Genomic DNA, 21,256 nt, shown 5'->3' with positions numbered 1-21,256 from the left:
ATTACATAATACTTTAAATTTAACTAATTAATTAAATCATATTTTGAGACAGGGTCTGGCTGTATCACCCAGGCTGTTGTGCAGTAGTGTGATCTCCTCTAACTGCAGCCTCAACCTCTGGGGCTCAAGCGATCCTCCCACCTCAGCTTTCTGAGCAGCTGGGACCAGAGGCATGAGTCACCTAGCCCGGCTAGTTTTTGTAACTTTTTTTGCAGAAACAAGTTTTTACTGTTTCCCAGGCTGGTCTCAAAATCCTGAGCTCAAAGGATCCTTCTGTTTTGGCCTCCCAAAGTACTGGGATTGCAGGGATGAGCCATTGCACCTGTAATCCCAGCACTTTGTAGACCGAGGTGATTGGAACACCTAAAGTCAGGAGTTCAAGAGCACCCTGGGCAACATGGTGAAACCCCATCTCTCCTAAAAATACAAAAGTTAGCTGGCTGTGGTGACATGCACCTGTAGTTCCAGCTACTTGGGAGGCTGAGGCATGAGAATCTCTTGAACCTGGGAGGTAGAGGTTGCAGTGAGCCAAAATCCTATCACTGCACTGCAGCCTTGGTGACAGAGCGAGTCTCCATCTCAAAAAAACAAAAAATAAAATAAAATAACCAAAGTGACATCAAAAGTGCTTTTGTTGTCGTTGTGCAATAGATTTTCTTTTTTTTTTTTTTCTTTCCGGTTCCTCTTCTCTCTTTATTCTTTCCTTGTTTTTGCAGTTTTTGAGTTTGAGATAAATCTTAGCTTTAAAAATTTCTTTCTTAATACATAATCACTTTTTTTTTTTTTTTTTTTTTTTTTTTTGAGATGGAGTCTTTCTACTTCACCCAGGCTGGAGTGCAGTGGTGTGATCTCGGCTTACTGCAATCTCCGTCTCCCTGGTTCAAGTGATTCTCCTGCCTCAGCCTCCTGAATAGCTGGGATTACAAGCACCCTCCAACATGCCTGGCTAATTTTTGTATTTTTTAGTAGACACGGGTTTTCACTGTAGAGTCCAGCCCTACAGGGCTTAGCAGGTGTTCTCCCCATGTGCAGAGGCAAGAGATTGTAAGAAATAAAGACACAAGACAAAGAGATAAAGAGATAACATCTGGGACCGGGGAACCACTACCACCAAGACGTGGAGACCGGTAGTGGCCCCGAACAGCTGGGCGTGCTGATATTTACTGATAGGAGACAAGGGGGCAGGGTAAGGAGGGTGAGTTGTCCAGGTGATTGATAAGATGAAGCAAGTTACGTGATCATAGAACAGGGATTCCTTCCCTTATAGGTAGCTGAAGCAGAGAGAGCAGGCAGCATACATCAGCGTTTTCTTCTATGAACTTATAAGAAAGATCAAAGACTTTAAGACTCTCACTATTTCTGCTACCGCTGTCTACTACGAACTTCAAAGAGGAACCAGGAGTACGGGAGGAACATGAAAGCGGACAAGGAGCGTGACCACTGAAGCACAGCACCACACGGAGGCGTTTAGGCCTCCGGACGACTGCGGGCAGGCCTGGATAATATCCAGCCTTCCACAAGAAGCTGGTGGAGCAGAGCGTTCCCTGACTCCTCCAAGGAAAGGAGACTCCCTTTCACGGTCTGCTAAGTAACGGGTGCCTTCCCAGACACTCGCGTTACCACTTGACCAAGGAACCCTCAAGTGGCGCTTATGCGGGCGTGACAGAGGGCTCACCGCTTGCCTTCTTGGTCACTTCTCATAATGTCCCTTCAGCACCTGACCCTATCCCCACTGGTTATTCTTTGGTAATATGAGTAATACAACAAAGAGTAATATTAAAAGCTAATGATTAATAATATTTATAATAATGATTGATAATTATCCGTGATCATCTCTATATCTCAATTGTACTGTGAATATTCTTATTGTAACTATTTCCTTTATTATACTGACACAGTTTGTGCCTTCAGTCTGTTGCTTTGGCAGCTAGGTAGTCTTTCACCCACATCTCCCCCCTTTGTATTGATTAGGATTGTCATTGCCATCATTCCTTGTCGCTGACTTTGAGCTTTTCATCAGACTTCATGGAGACACCTGCAGACTAAAAGCAAACGACATAAACACACCAGTACTAGTAATGTCAATAATAAAAGTGAAACTCCAATGGGTTTGACCTACTTGAAAGGGTTTAGATCAGATAGTCCCTTTGTAATTGTTTCAAATATGTCAGAACAAGGAACGGTAGTTAAGCGAGCCTGGGAAACCTCAAAAATCTGCTCCTTCTGTCTTGAAATGTCTAAGGTTAAAGTATCATCCCAGGCTTTTAGATGCCTTTGGACTTTTTCCCAACTATGTTGATCTTCTTTGTAAGCATAAGGTGTTATGCAAAAATTAGAAGTATTCCAATCGCATTGTAGTTGCATTCGGTGTTCTAAATTCATTATTCTATCTCCCAACCAGATGACACTCTGGCGGAGATCATTAATTTGATTGGCTAGTTTTTGATCATTCTGAGCCTGAGAATTCCAAAGCCTGGTGAAATTCTTTTGCCATATTTCCACGTAATGAGTGGTCTGACAGAGTTATGAATGGCTACTCCAGCAGTAGCCGCTGTTGTAGTAATAGCAGTTAAACCTGCAATCACGGCAATGAGAGTAAAAATGAATCTCCTAGTTCTTTTAAGGATCTCTTTAAGGATTTCATTGACTATATGAATAGAAGGAGAAGATTCCCAGGGGCAGTGTAAAGAAACTGGTATCCATACCCCTTTCCTGGCCCTGACCAGGAGAACATTTGTTTTTTTATCAAATGTAGCATCAATGCACGTAAACAATTTGCAACTATCGCGTTCAATAGTTTGACAATCGGGGTGATAATTATGTTTCCAGCTAATAACATATAGAGTGGTTTAACACAGCTCCTAATGGGTATCACCCTTTCAGACATTAAAATGATCTTATACCTGTTTGTTTTGGTATTTGTAAGAACTTTTTGATAAGCTACATTCCATAATCTGATTCCGGACATGGCTGCAGTCAACCTCCACAATTGAGGATGCTCCGAGGTAACTATAGCATGAATCATTTTTGGTCTAGGAGGAACGATGCCCTTGTCCAAGCATTTGAATGGGTAAGGGGACACCCATTCCCTCTTTTTGGAGGACTGCCAGTCTTCTTCATAATCTATTGAATAGTTAAACTCTGAACATTGGGTATTTTGGCCAGAGCGATCTCGCCAATATACCCTTTTGGGATCCAGTCAATGACAGTCCCTGTGACGGGACTCCATGACACTGCTGGTGTTGGGGCGTTGCAGTCACTCCATAGGATGTTTCCAATTATTATTATTATTATTTTTTTTTTTTTTTTTTTTTTGAGACGGAGTCTCGCTCTGTCGCCCAGGCTGGAGTGCAGTGGCCGGATCTCAGCTCACTGCAAGCTCCGCCTCCCGGGTTCATGCCATTCTCCTGCCTCAGCCTCCCGAGTAGCTGGGACTACAGGCGTCCGCCACCTCGCCCGGCTAGTTTTTTGTATTTTTTTTTAGTAGAGACGGGGTTTCACCGTGTTAGCCAGGATGGTCTCGATCTCCTGACCTCGTGATCCACCCGTCTCGGCCTCCCAAAGTGCTGGGATTACAGGCTTGAGCCACCGCGCCCGGCCGATGTTTCCAATTATTAATGGTCCCTTTATAGTGTCTTTCAAAGAGTCTGGCAATCCTTGTGTTTTATTATGTTTTACTGTGACAGGAATTCTCCGTTCCTCAAATGAATTTATTCTAACGGTCAGAACCTGAAAATAATTACTACTGAAAACATTGTGCACCTGATAAGAATCATTACTGGAGGCCGGTACGGTTCACATGTATTGTGACACAAAGGTCAGACATAGCTTATTTGGAGATGCCCAAAGAAGGGTGAATCCAATTAATATCGCCAAGTAATTTTTGAAAGTCATTTAAAGTTTTTAAGAAGTCTCTCGTAAGCTGAACTTTTTGTGGTTTAATCACCTTGTCTTCCAACTGCATGCCCAAATATTGAAAAGGAGAGGAAGGCTGAATTTTTTTCTGGTGTAATAGAGACTGCCAGTTGAATTTTTTTCTGGGCTTCCGAAATGGCCTGTTGAATCATGGAAAAGCAGGAAGTCAAAACGGCATGCTTGGGGGCTGTGCAGAGGATATCATCCATAGAGTGAATGATGAGGAAACTGAAACATTGGGGAAGCTGATCCCTAACTGGTTGAAGCATGCGCACCACAAAATACTGACAAATAGTGGGACTATTAAGCATGCCCCGTGTTAGAACTTTCCCATGGAGTATGCAGCTGGAGTGACATTGTTGAGGGAAGGGACAGTAAAAGCAAATTTTTCAAAGTCCTGAGAGGCCAATGGAATGTTAAAAAAGCAATCTTTAAGATCTTTAAGATCTATGATAATTAGGGACCAATACTCAGGGAGCATAGAAGGGGAAGGGAAGCCAGGTTGTAATGTCCCCATGGGTTGAAGTACAGCATTAACTTCCCTGAGATCAGTGGCCTTTCTCCAATTTCCAGATTTCTTTTGGATAACAGACAGGTGAATTCCTTGGAGAAGAAGATTCTTCAGTGTGTCACAATTCTGATTGTTCCAAGACTAAATTATGGAGAGCCTCCAGCTTACTTTTTGGGAGTAGCCACTGATCCACCCAAACCAGTTTCTGAGTTTTTCAAGTTAAAGTGATGGGATCTGGAGGCTTGATAGTTGACAGTGACTGCTTCTAAAAAGACTAACCAAGCCCTTTAGAGTCAAATTTATAGGAAGGTTGAATAGGCTCAGTAATACCTTAACCAATTTTCCCAGACCAGTGCCTTGAACAAATCCCATTTTTGTCATAATGTTTTTACTTTGCTCACTGTAAGTAGCATGCAGGAAGGAAATTTGTGCACCCCATTGTTGTAAAGGATCTCTTCCCCAGAGATTAACTGGAATGGGTGTAATTAGAGGGAGAATAGTACCAGTCTGTCGCTCTGGGCCAGTACAATGTAAAATAGTGAAACTTTCGTAAACCTAGGAGGCCTGACCAACTCCCACCAACCCAGTGGATGCGCTTTCTTTGGGCCATTGCTGAGGACATTGATGTAAAGCAATAATGGAGACATCAGCACCCATGTCAATAATGCCCACGAATTTCTTTCCCTGTATATGCACGGGACAAACGGGTCAGGTGTCAGAAATTTTCTTAGCCCAGTAAGATGCTTTACCCTGATTATCTGTACTTCCAAAACCTCCAGTTCTTTTATGAGAACTAGATCCGAGTGAAATGTATGGCAAAAGAAGAAGCTGAGCAATTCTATCTCTTGCCGAAGCTTGCCAAGGAACTGCAGAACTAACAATACTGTGTATTTCCCCAGAGTAATCAGAATCAATCACACCAGTATGTACCTGAGCACCTTTTAAATTTAAGCTTGAGCGACCAAGCAATAAACCAACAGAACCAGGTGGCAAGGGCCCAAAGACACTTATGGGAACAGTGATTGGTGGCTCTCTGGGCAAAAGGGGACTGTCCCTAATACAGCAGAGATCTACTGCTGCAGATCCTGTGGTGGCGGGGGACAAACATTGAACTGAGATCCTTGTTGAGGCTGTGACATCTGTGCTTGTGGCAAGAATGGCTGAAGTGGAAACTGGATGGTTGGTCGATTGGTTGGGCCAGAAATCCACCCATTTGGCTGGAAGGCCAAGGCTGGGAGTTGGGGAATGCCCCCTTGTTTGAAGGGGCCTGGTGCTGTCTCCTCTTCCAGTTTTCCTGGTTTTGAAGTGGTGGTAAATGATTGCCGTCAATGTCGAATTTCGAGTGGCAGTGAGCTGCCCAGTGATTCCACTTACGGCATCTTGGGCATGGTATGGAAGGTGGGGCTCACTGTTGTATGGCCTTTTAGGTTTGGTGTTGTACAGGGCAGTGGTCTGAACACCGAGGACATTTTTTCCTGGTGAGTCCAGTTTGGCTGCAGTGAAAACTATTACCAGGAAATTGTTCAGGCATTCTAAAACTAGCCATAGCCTGAGCCATGACCATAGCAATATGTAAAGTTCCACCAACACCCTCACATGCCTTAATATAGGATGTGACTAAATCACCTCCTGGTGGGATTTTACCTTTTACAGGGTGAATAGCAGCCTGACAGTCTGGGTTTACTTGTTCATAAGCCATAAGTTCCACAACCAAATGCTGGCCATTTCGATCAGGAATAGCTTTTTCTGCCATGTCCTGAAGATGGGCAATGAAGTCAGGGTATAGTTCATTTTGCATTTCTCTAACGGCTGTAAAGGATGGACATCTAGAGCCATCATCCTGAATCTTATCCCAAGCATCCAGGCAGCATTTTCAGAGTTTGCTCAATGACTTCATCATTCAATATAATTTGGTTTCTAATTGCAGCTCACTGCCCCATTCCCAGTAACTGGTCAGCTGTGACATTGACAGGAAGATTAGAGCCCTGATTAAGGCGGACTCGATCCTGGACAGCAAATCAACCCACCATGTCCTAAATTGTAAATATTGAGATTTAGATAAGACAGATTTTGCTAGAATTTCCCAGTCATAGGGCACCAAGCGTTTATCTTCTGCTAAGAACTTTAAGGTGGAACGGATGAAAGGGAAATTGGTACCATATTGTTTAACCAACTCTTTGAAATCTTTAAGGAATTTGAAAGAAAAACTTTCCCAAGTAGCTGGTCGTAAGTGGACCTAACCAGGGTGTAAGGGATCAGGTTGCACCACAGCCTGAATGGCAGGTATGCCAGGAATTGGCTGTGCTGCGGCAGCGGGCCCTTGTTGCACCAACTGAGGAGCCTGATCATTGAGCTGCGGGTCTGGAGAAGCAGTGGGATCAGCCACCCGCTGAGCTTGGTCAGCGGGCTGTGACTGGTCTGGCACAGCCGGAGCAGGGGCAGCAGGAACGGGAGTGGCAGGTATAGGAGATTCTAGAATAACAGGAAATGGCCATGCCTCAGGATCCCCATATTCCCTTGCCTGAGAAATGGCCCTCATAAAAGATGTGTCATTCTCAGGAATGTACACAACCTGTTGCTTATGTGTAGCAACAGCACTTGTGACCAGACCAGAGGCAGAAAAGAAATTGGAGATTTGAATAGAGGAGAAGTTGAGAGCCTTCAAGCCAGGCTGAAGCGCAGTCGCCTGCTCTGCAGATCTTTCAGGGGCCTGAGCTCCAGGCTGCTGCATGGACTGCAGGACCTGAACTCCAGGCTGCTGCATGGACTGCAGGTCAGGCTTCTGTGGATCCTGATATATAGGAGGAAAGGCAGAATTGAGTGAAGAGATAGCATTGAGGGCCTCTTTACTGGGCTGAACAGGGATAGAGTTGAGAGCCTCATGACCGGGCTGAACAGGTGGATGGTTGAGAGCCCTACAGCAGGCCTGAGAGAGTACAGGAGGTTCCAGCCACAATGGCTGCTGATAGTACATTTCAGAGGGATTTTTTTGATCTGAAAGAGGGAAGGAGATTCTTCATAAGGTCCTCATAAAGCGATGTTGGGGGTGCAGTAGGCGCGGTAGGCTGTGGTGTATTTGGTGGAGCCAAAAGAATGTCAGAGTGGAGGTCCATTTCTGAAATGATGGCCTCAAGTTGTGTGGTGTCCTCTGGATAGAGAGTAGTGAGGTTCTCCTCAACCTCTTCAGAGGAGAGGAAAGGTAGCATACCCTCCATTCCCTCCTCCTGTGGCTGCAAGGATTCTAAGATGGAGTGAACCTAGGACCAAACCCTCCAAATGACCAGCGGGATAACATGTCCCCCTCTGTGACAGATTTTAAGCTGTCAGCCCGCCTCATCCCAATCTTTAAGTTCTAGAGTTCCCTAGGTTGGAAACCAAGGGCAAGTGAGATCGACAACCTCAAAAAGTTCAATTAGCTTGTCAGAGGAAACTGAATTTCCTCCTTCTTTAAGAAGGGTTTTTATGAAGTTTAAATAGGCCAAGTCCTTAGTACTGGCTTGTCCCATGGTGTCCCCGAGATGCTCTGAGTACCCAAGCTTACCACCAAGCTTAATGACCGCAATCCTCAAGAATCTGTTGTCACAGTCCTCCACTGAGTCCCGTGCTCAAAGTGCAACTTTACACAGCAAGGGAGAAACCCACGTTGGAGTGCCAAATGCAGGGTCCAGCCCTACGGGGCATAGCGGGTGCTCTCCCCATGTGCGGAGATGAGAGATCGTAAGAAATAAAGACACAAGACAAAGAGATAAAGAGAAAACAGCTGGGCCCTGGAGACCACTACTATCAAGATGCGGAGACTAGTAGTGGCCTCGAATGGTTGGGTGTGCTGATACTTATTGCATAGAAGACAAGGGGGGCAGGGTAAGGAGGGTGAGTCGTCCAAGTGATTGATAAGATCAAGCAAGTCACATGATCATGGGACAGGTGGCCCTTCCTGTCTCATGTTCACTGCAACCTCTACCTCTCAGGTTCAAGCAATTCTCCTGCCTCAGCCTCCTGAGTAGCTGGGATTACAGATACCTACCAAGCCCAGCTACTTTTTGTATTTTTAGTAAAGTTGGGGTTTCACCATGTTGGCTAGGTTGGTCTCAAACTCATGACCTCAGGTGATCTGCCTGCTGTGGCCTCCCAATGTGCTGAGATTACAGGCGTGAGCCACGGTGCGCTGTCAGAAATGCCCTTCTGCATGGATTATTTTGATTGTTTTGTGTCCCTTTGTTGAAGGATGGACAGTTCCCATCTTGGCCACAGGATGATTGCAGCACCTACTCTGGGGTTGTGGTTTAGATGCAGAGGCATCCTCAGGGAAGACCAAGGGGCTGGGGAAGTGTGAGGATGGTCCCATGTTTCTACTGGAAATTTCAACTCTAATTGATCTAAACTTGCTGTGACTATTTGTTTCAGTCAAAATAAGAAGAGAAGGGCTCACAAAGGTCAGAAAAGCATTACAGACAAGACCTTGTGTCCTCAGGCACTGCCAAGGCATTCCCATTTCTGCCATCTGTTCCACTGCCTCACTCCAGCTCCTGGGGCTTCCCACACTCTGCACATCACCAGGGCCCAGTTTGGCAACTATGGGCAGGGACTTTGCCACCAGCAGGTGATGTGCTCAGAGTCAGGTGTCCTGGATTCCCTTCAGGAAGGGTGGGGAGATGCGGGGGGATGAATGACACACCCCTACACAACTAGTTCTGTTTGGGAGAAGGTAGAAGACACTATGATTCAGGAAATATTTTTCCAACAATCAGAGTGCAAACAGCACAGTGAACTGCAGCCCAAGGGCCACCTCCTCCTCCAGGCCAGTGACAATGACTCTGTACTGTTTTTTCCTTGCCTGTCAAAGCATGTGAGCATACACACACACACACACACACACACACACACACACACACACACAGTCACAAGGCTGCTGGGGAGCCAAGAGTCAGGATGTTATAATGTAAATGTGTGACTTGGTGTGGTAGCCCATGCCTGTAATCCTAGCACTTTGGTCAAGGTCAAGATGGATGGATCATGAAGTCAGAAGTTTGAGACCAGCCTGGTCAATATAGGGAAACATAGTTTCTACTAAAAATACATAAATAAATAAATGAATGAATGAATGAATGAAATAAATGAAATAAGCCAAGCGGTGTCCACCTGTAATCTCAGCTACTTGGAAGGCTGAGGCAGGAGAATTGCATGCAGCCAGAAGGAGGAGGTTTCAGTGAGCAGAGATGGCACCATTACACTCCAGCCTGGGTGACAGTGCAGGACTCCATTTCAAAAAAATAAAAATAAAAAATGAAAAAAGATGGCTGGGCACGGTGGCTCACACCTGTGATTCCAGCACTTTGGTAGGCTGAGTGGGGCGGATCGTGAGGTCAGGAGATCAAGACCATCCTGGCTGACATGGTGAAACCCTGTCTCTATTGAAAAAATGCAAAAATTAGCTGGGCAGGGTGGCACGTGCCTGTAGGCCCAGCTGTTCAAGAGGCTGAGGCAGGAAAATTGTTTGAGCTCTGAAGGCAGAGGTTGCAATGAGCTGAGATCGTGCCACTGCACTCCCCCCTGGTGACAGAGTGAGACTGCTTCTCAACATAAATGAATGAATGAATTAATTAATTAATAAGATGTTGGAGGCCAGAGGAATAAGGGTCATAACTAACTCAGTATGCCACTGGAGGCTATGTGAGCAAACTGCAAACTGTTCTTATGAAAGCAGGATGTTGGCATGCTGACACCTGTATCTGCCACCAGAAGGAATGCTGAGGGCAGTCACGTCCCAGGCACCATGTTCCTTGAAATTATCTACAGGAACATCTGGAGTCTGTTGAACAAAGAAAGCAATTATGTATGCCTGTGTTAAATCAAATAGTTGACCGACAGTTACCCCATCCTTCCTGCTTCATCTACCCAGTAAATACAAAGGGCTGTAGAAGCTCAGGGCTCTTATTCTCTATAAGCGAGAAGTCCTCGACCCCTTCTTGGAAAGAGATCCTTTTGTCTTTGTCTTCATTCTCGCATTTGTCCTTCTCGGTTCAGTCTCGAAGTAACACCTATGAGTGATGCCCAAACAGGGACTTGAACAAAGAAGGTCTGCTGGAGCAGAGGAAGTGAAACTGATCAGACAAACAGGGAACCCCAGGACAAGTCTGCCAGTGCAGGATACAATGTCAGTGCCCTAAGACAGTACTGGGAATGGGGAGTTTCTGAAGCAGGGTAACATGGGACAGAATTTGTCTATTGAGGAGCAACATTATGTGTGTTTGCTCAGTTTTACTTAAACAATCTGGTGCTCAGGTTAGTTCTCAAACACTAAGTCTCTGCAAGAGGTTATTATGCAAACCCTTGGTTTCCATAGGCAGGCACCCTCAATGTGGAAAATTGGGACCTGGTAGGAGAAGAGTTGAAATGGGCTCCTCAAAAAGGCCTTAAAGTAGACCCTTTTGTTTTCTCTACTTGGGGTTTAGTCTGTACTGTCCTCCTGCCATTGTCCTCTTCTTTTTCTGCTGGACAGCAGGAGTGATGTTCTGAATCTCAATAATTGAAAGGATATTTTATCTCACCAAGAGTGACTATTGAAAATGATAAACAGGAGAGAGGGGATAACTGGCCTTTACTGCCTCCTACAGTAACAGAAATAGAGACCCCAGTACAAATACAAAACATTTTGAATGCTGCTGCCATAGCTGAGGAATCTTTAGGATCTTACAGTTTTTCTATGACTGTAACGCCTGATCCAAATAATCCACAGAGGCTTATTCATAGACACATGCCAATAGAATTTAAGCTAGTGAAAGAATTAAAAGCGAGTGTGGTTAACAATGGAATACAGAGCCCATTTACTTTAGGATTGCTAGAATTGGTATTTAGTGCTATGCACCTCCCACCCTTTGATATGAAGCACATGGCTCACACTTGCTTGTCGACTAGTGCATATTTGACATGGAATTTAAATGGGCAAGAAATGCGTGCAGACCAGGCTAGGCATAATCATGCCGTTGGACATGGGAACATTGCAGAGGACATGCTATTTTGTAGTGGCCCTTATTTGAACCTTGTGCAGCAATTGGCACTCACAGACATTGCTTACCAGCAGTGTCCTTGGCTGCTAAGTGTGCCTGGGCCACAATTCCTGAGGGGATGCAATCTTTTCGGCATGTCATGCAAGGATTGCAAGAACCCTATGCATAATTTATTGCAGTTACAAGAGGCAGTGCAACATCAGATCCCTCATGCCGCTGCTGTAGAAATGCCTACTTTGACTCTAGCTTTTGAAAATGCGAATGCAGATTGTAAATGTGCACTGGCTCCTGTGAGAGCTACAAAGAGCTTGGGAAATTTTCTTAAAGCCTGTCAAGATGTGGGAACTTAACTCCATCGTTCTACAATGTTGGCTCAAGCAGTGGCTAGTTTAGTAGTGAACAAATCTAGAAAGAGCCAAGGGTTGAACCATAAAGTGGGAAAATGTTATAATTGTGGAAACATTGGACATTTCAAAAAAGAATGCTGTCAGACCTCAGGGCAGAAGGGACTTTATAATGCAGTACCCACGCCCCCCCAACAGAAAAAAACTCCAGGGCTCTGCTCTCTTTGTAATAAAGGAAATCACTGGGCTAATCAATGCCGCTCAAAATTTCATCAAAATGGCACTCCCCTGTCAGGAAACGAGAAGGGGGCCTGGACCCAGGCCCCTCAAACAATGAGGGCATTCCCTGTCCCAACCATAACCCCACTTCAGGAGTGGGTTTCCAGAGGAACATTGATTCCATCTCCCCAGGAACAGCTGGGAGTGCAGGACTAGATCTCCCAGCCAGAGAATGCGTTACATTAGTTGGAGGAGATAAACCCACCAAGGTTCCCACTGACATTTGGGGACTTTGCCAACAGGATATATGGGATTAATTTTGGGCAAAAGCCATCTTAACTTACAGGGCATTATTGTGGTCCCTGGGGTTGTTGACTCTGATTATGAGGGAGAAATCGAGGTTTTTTTGGTTTTTTTTTTAATGATTTTTTTTTTTTTGAGAGTGTTTCACTTTTGTCACCAAGGATGGAGTGCAATGGTGCAATCTTGGCTCACTGCAACCTCCACCTCCCAGGTTCAAGCAATTCTTCTGCCTCAGCCTCCCGAGTGGCTGGAATTACAGATGTCCACCACCACGCCAGCTAATCTTTTTTGTATTTTTAGTAGAGATGGGGTTTCACTGTGTTGGCCAGGCTGGTCTCAAACTCCTAACCTCAGGTGATCCGGTCACCTCGGCCTCCCAAAGTGCTGGGATTATTACAGGTGTGAGCCACTGTGCCCAGCCCAAAAAGGCATTTTAAACAAAAATTCTGACATTTAAAAGCTGAAAATATATCACGCCACTGCACTCCTCCCTAGGTGACAGAGCAAAACTCTGTCTCAAAAAAACAAAATGAAAAACAAAAAACCCTGAAAATATGAGCCCAGGAGTTCAAGGCTGCAATGAGCCAACACTGCACCCTTGTTCTCCCACCTGTGTGACAGAGTGAGACCTTGTTGGTAAGAAAAAAAAAACCAAAAACCTGAAAATAGAAGAGGGCTTTTACAATGTTGATGAACTCATCTTAGAGTACATGATTTATAAATACATAAATATCCATGCATACTTTTACAGTGATAACTACTGGAAAAAATGAGAATGTTAAAAAAGCCAATCTAGACAGAGTCCTTCTCATTCCACCTGCCTCTTTATGTTGGTAATACCAGGAGTCTTAAGAGAGCTGCTGTGGTCGACGTCACATTCATCCCAGCCTCCTTTCTAATCCTGTAGCTGATGATGAAAATGTGATAAATCTTCTGGCTTAGCTTTGATGCTTTTTCATTAATTCACTTCTGGTAGTAAATTGTGGCAGGTCTTCCACTTCAATCCCACTGGCCATTTCCATCATCTTGTCTAAAAGGTCTTTATTGTAACTGCAGCCTAGGAAGAGATGGTTGACCCAGACCATGGAGAGGGACAGCAGCTGGTCCAGGCGGCCACCGCCGTCGGGCTGGTCGCAGTAGTCGGACAGGTGGCGCAAGATGAATTCCATGCGGGCCTTCCATTTCTTCTCGCTCTCTGAGTAGGAGCGGAACTGCTCCGTGAAGTCGGCCGCCTGCTGCACCCACAAGACCAGCTCCTCCACTGCAGCTGCCGCTTCGCCACCGACCATGGTACCCGCCGCAAGCCGAGCAGTAGTTTTAATGTCACAAGATCTTTGGGTTTTTGAACTGGGGGAACATATTGCTCAACTATTGTTTATTCCCTGCAAATTACACCCTTCTCCATGAAAGGAAAAATGAGGAAATCAAGGATTTGGGAGTATAACTACACAGGAAATGTATTTATCACAACCCATAGCATCTAATTGACTCACTTGTGCAGTGCAAATTAAATGAAAGAAATTCTATGGGCTTATGGATACAGGAGCTGATGTGTCAATAATATCCAAAAACTATTGGCCCCCATCCTGGCCCCTGCAATGAACCTATACATCCCTAGTGGGAGTGGGAACAGCTCAAAGTGTTCAACAGAGTCCTGAGATTTTACCCTGTCTTGGTCTGGATGGACAGCTGTGTACTTTTCAACCTTATGTCGCAAATATAGCTGTTAATTTATGGGGCCAAGATTTACTTACAGCATGGGATCTGAGACTTACAAATGATAAACTTGATAACCCAGGATATAAAATGTTGAAGGACAAGCGATATCAAAGTGGGAAAGGCTTGGGAAAGTTCCTGCAGGGAAACCCTAATCCAATATCAATAACCGGGCAAACAGATAGAAAAGGACTAGGACATCAGGATTTCTAAAAGGGGTCATTGATACTTCTCCTCCATCCACAGCTTTGCCGCTAAAGTGGATAACTGATAAACCTGTGTAGGTGGATCAATGGCCCCAATCACAGGAGAAACTGACTCAACTCCATCAGCTGGAAAAAGAGCAATTGGATGCAGGACACATAGAGGAGTCAGCCCCTGGAATTCACCAGGATTTGTGGTCCTGGAAAAGGAAAATGGCAACTGCTGCATGATTAGAGAGCTATTAATGCACAGATTAAACCAATGAGTGCATTACAGCAAGGTCTACCCTTCCCAACAACCATTCCTAGAGATTGACCTCTCGTAATAATCAATCTTAAATATTGCTTTTATACTATACTCTTACATGAGAAGGATAAGCCTAAATTTGCCTTCTCTGTGTCCTCTATTAATCAGAGAGAGCCTGTCTCTCATTATCGATGGAAAGTTTTACCCCAAGGCATGCTCAACAGTCTCACGTTATGTCAGCATTTTGTAGGAAGGGCATTAAAGGAGCCTTGGAATATGTTTCCCGCTGCCTACATCATTCATTATATGGATGGTATTCTTTTGGCCACTCCTACAATTCAAATATTACACCAATTATACAGAGAAATAAAGCAGGCCTTAACTGAATGGAATCTCAAAATAGTTCCTGAAAAGGTACAAGCAACCCCCCATACCAACAGTTGGGTACTACTGTTACTGAAAGAAGTGTTCAACCTCAGGAAATAACTCTCCATAGGGACAGGTTACCAACTCTGAACGATTTCCAACAATTATTAGGGGATATAAATTGGCTGTGCCTGATGCTAGGTATTGTCGCTTATCAACTCACACACTTTTATCAAACCCTCCAAAAAGAGTCGTCATTAGATTCCCCTCAGCAACTTACTAAAGAGGCAGAAGCTGAGTTTTAGCTTGTAGAGCAGATGCTTCAACAATGACATGCCTTCTGGCTACAACTGCGAAAGAATTTGCTTTTGTTTATTCTTCCTACCCCCCATTCTCCAGAAGGACTTTCGGGCCAATTCATAGACAAATCCATAATGGTAATAGAATGGCTCTTTTTATCCAATCAGACAGTGAAAACTTGGCAAGTTTTTCTTTAATTACACAACTTATGACAATAGGCAGGTGTAGATCAAGAATGCTTACAGAATATGATCCTGATAAAATGGTTGTTCCTTTGGAGCCCTGACAGCAGGCCGTAGCTTGGGAAATGTCAACTGCTTGGCAAATCACTCTCACAGATTTTGTGGGAATAACAGGTGACCATTATCCATCAGACAAAATCTTGCAATTTTATAAAGTTCACCCTTTCATCCTCCCTGTGATTACTCACTACAAGCCTATTCCAGGTGGACAGACCTATTTTACTGATGGTTTTTCCAAAGGTCATGCAGGTATGTATGGACCTAAACATACTCAAACAATAAAGACTTCTGGAGTTTCAGCTCAGCATTCAGAATTAATCACAGTTATTCTGGTTCTAGAGCTCACAACTTTATCTCCTATTAATATTGTTTGTGATTCAGCCTTTGTGGTAAATGTAGCCAGTTGCTTTGAGACTGTCACTATTAAATGTACCCTAGAACCGGAACTGTTTACCTTGTTTCTAAGACTCCAACAAGCTATTCACTCTTGTACTGCCTCTTTTCATCTTTCTCATATCTGCTCTCACTCTCAACTCCCTGTGCCACTATCTCTAGGTAATAATAGAGCAGATAAACTGATCAGTTCTGTTTTTTGACAATCCCAAGCTTCTCTTGCATTACCGCATCAAAACACCTCTGCCCTTACAGCCAAGCTCAAGCTACTGTGCAAGGATGCCCCACTTGCCAACATGTTCCTGGTGTTGCACCTGTAGAAGAATGTAACCCATGAGGTTTGCATCCAAAAGAAATCTTGCAGATGGATGTTACCCATATAGCTGCCTTTGGCAACCTCAGCTATGTTTATATGACTATAGACACTTACTCCCATATAATACATGCCACATGCCAAACAGGGAAAACAGCTGGTCATGTCCAGTGATGTTGTCCATCATGACTAGGGGCCCCGTGGTCAATTAGATGGGTGAGATGAGAGTCAGACATCATGGCACAAACTTCGCTGGTACTGGTGGCAGACCTTCAACCTTTCTTTGCTACACTGCACAGGGATTGAATCTGCCGTGCAGCTTCCTTGGCACGGGACAGGCTTTAACCCACCTTTACCTCAGTGGTGGCATCAAGGAAAGGGGGACCCAATTCAGGGGTCGGTATGGAAAGCAGCACTCCCATTGATGAGTGGCAGCTTCTGGGTTGGGACACTCCAGTGCCGGTAATGTTGCTCAACACAGTGTTAATGTTACCTTTGTAAGGAATATTACCACTCAATTTACAGTTTGTGTTTTTCTAAGAAGGATTAGCTCCAGGTAAATGTCATTCCTGGATTGTGTATCCCTGTCAATCTGTCTGAACCTTGGACTACCACCCTCGCTTTACACTTCGTGAAACTCTTTCTCACTCAGCTCACTCATCGTGCTCATAGAGTCTTGGGCATGGTAATTTTTGCTATCGTTTCCTTAGTCACACTAATAACCTCTGTGGTGGTGTCCTCAGTAGCACTGCACAGCTCTATTCAAAAAGCCCGATATATGGAAAATTGGATGCACACAGCTTACCAGGCATGGATGCTTCAAAATCAAATTAATACTGAATTACAAACCAAGGTGACAGTGTTAAAGACTACTGTTTTGTGGTGAGGGTAACAAATACAGAGTTTACAGTTGCAGCAGAAATTACACTGTCATTTTAAGCATACTCGCATTTGTGTAGACAATTTGGAATATAACCAAAGTGAATATCCATAAGACCTTGTAAAGGCTCATTTTCGAGGGCTTTTACATCCAATGTCACTTTTGACATCAATGAATTGCAAAGTAAAATTCTTGACTTGAGTAAGCAGACTCGAGTTTCAGCCCTCTTTAGAAGCTTGGACAGAATTCCTGCAGGATTTAGAAAGTATCAATCCTTGAACCTATGTTAAACATCAGCTTAATGTCCTTTTTATACTTATAGGAATAATATTATGTCTCTGTTTTCTGTTTATAGTCTGTAAGATCGGGTGGGCCACCAACCGGCAATTGAAAACTGCACAGCCTGGAATTCCTTTATTCAATTAATGCAAAAACATAAATGGGGAGATGTTGGAGGCTGAAGGAATGAGGGTTGAGACCAACTCAGTATACCACTGGGGGCTATATGGGGAAACAGGAAACTGTTCTCATGAAAGCAGGATGCTGGCAATTTGACAACTGCATCTGCCACCAGAAGGAATGCTGAAGGCAGTCACATCCCAGGCACTGTGTTCCTTGAAGTTATCTACAGGAGCATCTGGAGCCTGTAGAACCAAGAAAACAATTATGTAGGCCTGTGTTAAATCAAATAGTTGACCAACAGTTACCCCTTCCTCCCTGTTTACCCAATAAATTCAAAAGGCTATAGAAGCTCAGAGCCCTTGTTCTCTATAAGCAAGGAGTCCCCTGACCCTTTCTTGCAAACAGATCCTTCTCTCTTTGTCTTCGTTCCTGCATTCGTCCTCCTCCTTTCAGTCCCCATGTAACAGCAACAGTTCGAGACGAGCCTGACCAACACGGTGAAACACGATCTCGACTAAAATACAGAAATTAGTTGGGTGTGGTGGTGGGCGCCTATAATCCCAGCTACTGAGGATGCTGAGGCAGGAGAATTGCTTGAACCCGGGAGGCGGAGGTTGCAGTAAGCTGAGATCGTGCCACTGCACTCCAGTCTGGGGGACAGAGTGAGACTCCATCTCAACAAAGTAAAATAAATAACTACTTCTCAAATAAGCTTTGATAGAATCTTATGAGCTCACATCATTGTTTTCCAACTATGATATTTGTTCAAAATTATTTTCTTTGACCCCACCTTTCATTAGATGTGTATATTTTTAACCATTTTAAAATTGTTTCTCTATGAAATTTATTGTGTTCAGTTTACATTGAGGACTGCAAGCTTTCTAGTCTGTATAATATATATTGGAAACATTTTCTAGTACCTGATAAATTATTTCAGGTTTTTTTTTTTTTAGATGTAGTCTCACTCTGTCACTCAGGCTGGAGTGCAGTGATGTGATCTTGGCTGACTGCAAGCTCTGCCTCCCGGCTTCACACCATTCTCCTGCCTCAGCCTCCTGAGTAGCTGGGACTACAGGCACCTACCACCACGCCTGGCTAATTTTTTGTAATTTTTTTTTTAGTAGAGACGGGGTTTCACCATGTTAGCCAGGATGGTCTCTATCTCCTGACCTCGAGATCCACCGCCCTCAGCCTCCCAAAGTGCTGGGATTACAGGTGTGAGTCACCGTGCCCGATTTTAGGCTGTTTCAATGTGTACTTGATACAGATATTAAAGGCCTATTATTTATTTATTTATTTATTTATTTTTTACTCTTGTTGCCAGGGCTGGAGTGCAATGGTGCGATCAAAGCTCACTGCAACTTCCGCCTCCTTGGTTCAAGTGGCTTTCCTGCCTCAGCCTCCCCAGTAGTTGGGATTACAGGCATGCACCACCATGCCCAGCTAATTTTGTATTTTTAGTAGAGTCGGGGTTTCTCCATGTTGGTCAGGCTGGTCTCAAACTCCCGACCTTAGGTGATCCGCCCGCCTCGGCCTCCCAAAGTGCTGAGATTTCAGGTGTGACTTACTACGACTGGCCCTAGGACCTTTTTCCTTTATGCTAACATCAATATTTAGTTCAAGTAGCCTGTTATTCCATTTTCTTTTTTTTTTTTTTTTTTTTTGAGACGGAGTCTCGCTGTGTCTCCCAGGCTGGAGTGCAGTGGCGTGATCTCGGCTCACTGCAAGCTCCGCCTCCCGGGTTCACGCCATTCTCCCGCCTCAGCCTCCCAAGTAGCTGAGACTACAGGCGCCCGCCACCACGCCCGGCTAGTTTTTTGTATTTTTAGTAGAGACGGGGTTTCACCATGTTAGCCAGGATAGTCTCGATCTCCTGACCTCGTGATCCACCCGCCTCGGCCTCCCAAAGTGCTGGGATTACAGGCTTGAGCCACCGCGCCTGGCCTGTTATTCCATTTTCTTTCCACCCACTTCGACCTCCCAAAGTACTGGAATTACAGGCATGAGTCACTGTGCCTGGCCTCTAGTTGGAGATTCTTAAAGTGTTGAATTTGTTTCTTTTGCCTTCTGAAATTAGATATTTTTGGCCATTATTTCTTCCAACAGGATTTTCTGCTCCTTTCTTCCTCTCACTGTCTTCTGGGACTTCTGGTAGTTTTTCTTGAGATGGAGTCTTGCTCTGTTGCCCAGGCTGGAGTTCAGTGGTGCAGTCTTGGCTCATTACAGCCTGCGCCTCCTGGGTTCAAGCAGTTCTTTCACCTCAGCCTTCCAAGTACCTGAGATTACAGGTTCCCACCAGCACACCAGGCTAACTGTTATATTTTTAGTAGAGATGGAATTTCACCATGTTAGCGAGGCCAGACTTGAACTCCTGACCTCTGGTGATCCCCCAACCTTGGCCTCCCAAAATGCTGGGATTACAGGTGTCAGTCACCATGCCCAGCCTGGGATGTTTATAACGTGTAGGATGTTGTCCTTTTACATTTAATTTAATTTATTATTATTATTTTAATTATTTTTTTTTTCCAGACGAAGTCTCGCTGTTGCTCCCCAGGCTGGAGTGCAATGGTGCGATCTCAGCTCATTGCAACTTCTGCCTCTTCAGGTTCAAGCGATTCTCTGGCCTCAATCTCCAGAGTAGCTAGGACTGCAAGTGCGCACCACCATGCTCTGCTAAGTTTTGTATTTTTAATAGAGATGGGGTTTCACTATATTGTTCAGGCTGGTCTTGAACTCCTGACCTCATGATCCGTCTGCCTTGGCCTTTCAAAGTGCTGGGATTACTGGCGTGAGCCACCATGCCCAACCAGGATGTTGTCCTTGATGTTGTTCAGTCAGTTTGTTTAGACTCCCTTCATTTTTCTTTTTTTTTTTTTTTTTTTTTTTTTTTTTGTTGTTTCTTTTCCTCTTCACTAATTTTTTTTTTTTTTTTTTTTTTTTTTTTTTTTTTTGAGGTGGAGTTTCACTCTTGATGCTCAGGCTGGAGTGCAATGGTGTGATCTCAGCTCACTGCAACCTCAGCCTCCGGGATTCAAGTGATTCTCCTGCCTCAGCCTCTGCAGTAGCTGGGATTACAGGCAGCATCACCATGCCCGACTAATTTTGTATTTTTAGCAGAGATGGGGTTTCACCATGTTGGTCAGGCTGGTCTCAAACCCCCAACCTCAGGTGATCTCCCTGCTTAGGCTTCCCAAAGTGCTGGGATTACAGGCATGAGCCACCAGGCCTAGCCTATTATTTTTATTTTTATTTTTATTTTTTTGAGACAGTCTTGCTTTGTGGCTCAGGCTGGAGTGCAGTAGAGTGATCTTGACTCACTGCAACCTCTGCCTCCCATGTTCAAGTGCTTCTCCTGTCTCATCCTCTAGAGTAGCTAGGACTACAGGAGGCCACCTCCACACCTGGTTAATCTTTGCATTTTTAGTAGAAACAAGGTTTCACCACATTGGCCAGGCTGGTCTCCGCACTCCTGACCTCAAGTAGTCCACCCACCTTGGCCTCCCAAAGTCCTGGTGTGAGCCACCTCAGCCGTTGCCTCTTCACTAATTTTTAATTTACATAATGAATTCTGATTTGGATCCCATGTATTGAGTTTTTCCATTTAGTTACTGTATTTTTAGCCCGAGAGTTTCTGTGTAGTTCTTCATAATTTCTCTATGTTGGTTGACCTTCTCATTTTCTTCATGCATTGCTTTTATAGTTTCTTGAAGCTGTCTCTTATTTCAATGCATTTCCAACTTTTTGGTGGGTGGGGGTGACGGGGTCTGACTGTGTGCCCCAGGCTGGAGTGCAATGGTGCAATCTTGGGTCACTTCAACCTCTGCTCTCCAGGCTCAAGCAATCCTCCCACCTCAGCCTGTGGATGTGTCCTCTCTAAGTTTTTGCTTATAATCTC

The 21,256-nt window shown here is 44.5% G+C and overlaps 2 protein-coding genes across 2 annotated transcripts in view; one reads left to right on the top strand and one right to left on the bottom strand.

Annotated features, from left to right (window-relative positions):
- LOC126943021 (zinc finger protein 611) overlaps positions 1-21,256 on the top strand; it is a 165,042-nt gene that overhangs the window by 67,084 nt on the left and 76,702 nt on the right. The window lies entirely within an intron of this gene.
- On the bottom strand, positions 12,610-13,602 carry LOC126943072 (CDKN2AIP N-terminal-like protein). The gene has a single exon (XM_050771426.1). It carries the CDS (start codon positions 13,586-13,588, stop codon positions 13,238-13,240), a length of 351 nt encoding a protein of 116 aa, XP_050627383.1. The 5' UTR covers positions 13,589-13,602; the 3' UTR covers positions 12,610-13,237.

The sequence above is a fragment of the Macaca thibetana genome, chromosome 19 (assembly GCF_024542745.1).
Source record: "Macaca thibetana thibetana isolate TM-01 chromosome 19, ASM2454274v1, whole genome shotgun sequence".
NCBI lineage: Eukaryota > Metazoa > Chordata > Mammalia > Primates > Cercopithecidae > Macaca > Macaca thibetana.
Note: the sequence above shows the minus strand (reverse complement) of the source record. Positions and strands in the feature narration are given on the sequence as shown.

Bases quoted from the DNA above. Each gene is read 5' to 3' on its own strand.
- LOC126943072 (XM_050771426.1), bottom strand. From the start codon at position 13,588: ATGGTCGGTGGCGAAGCGGCAGCTGCAGTGGAGGAGCTGGTCTTGTGG.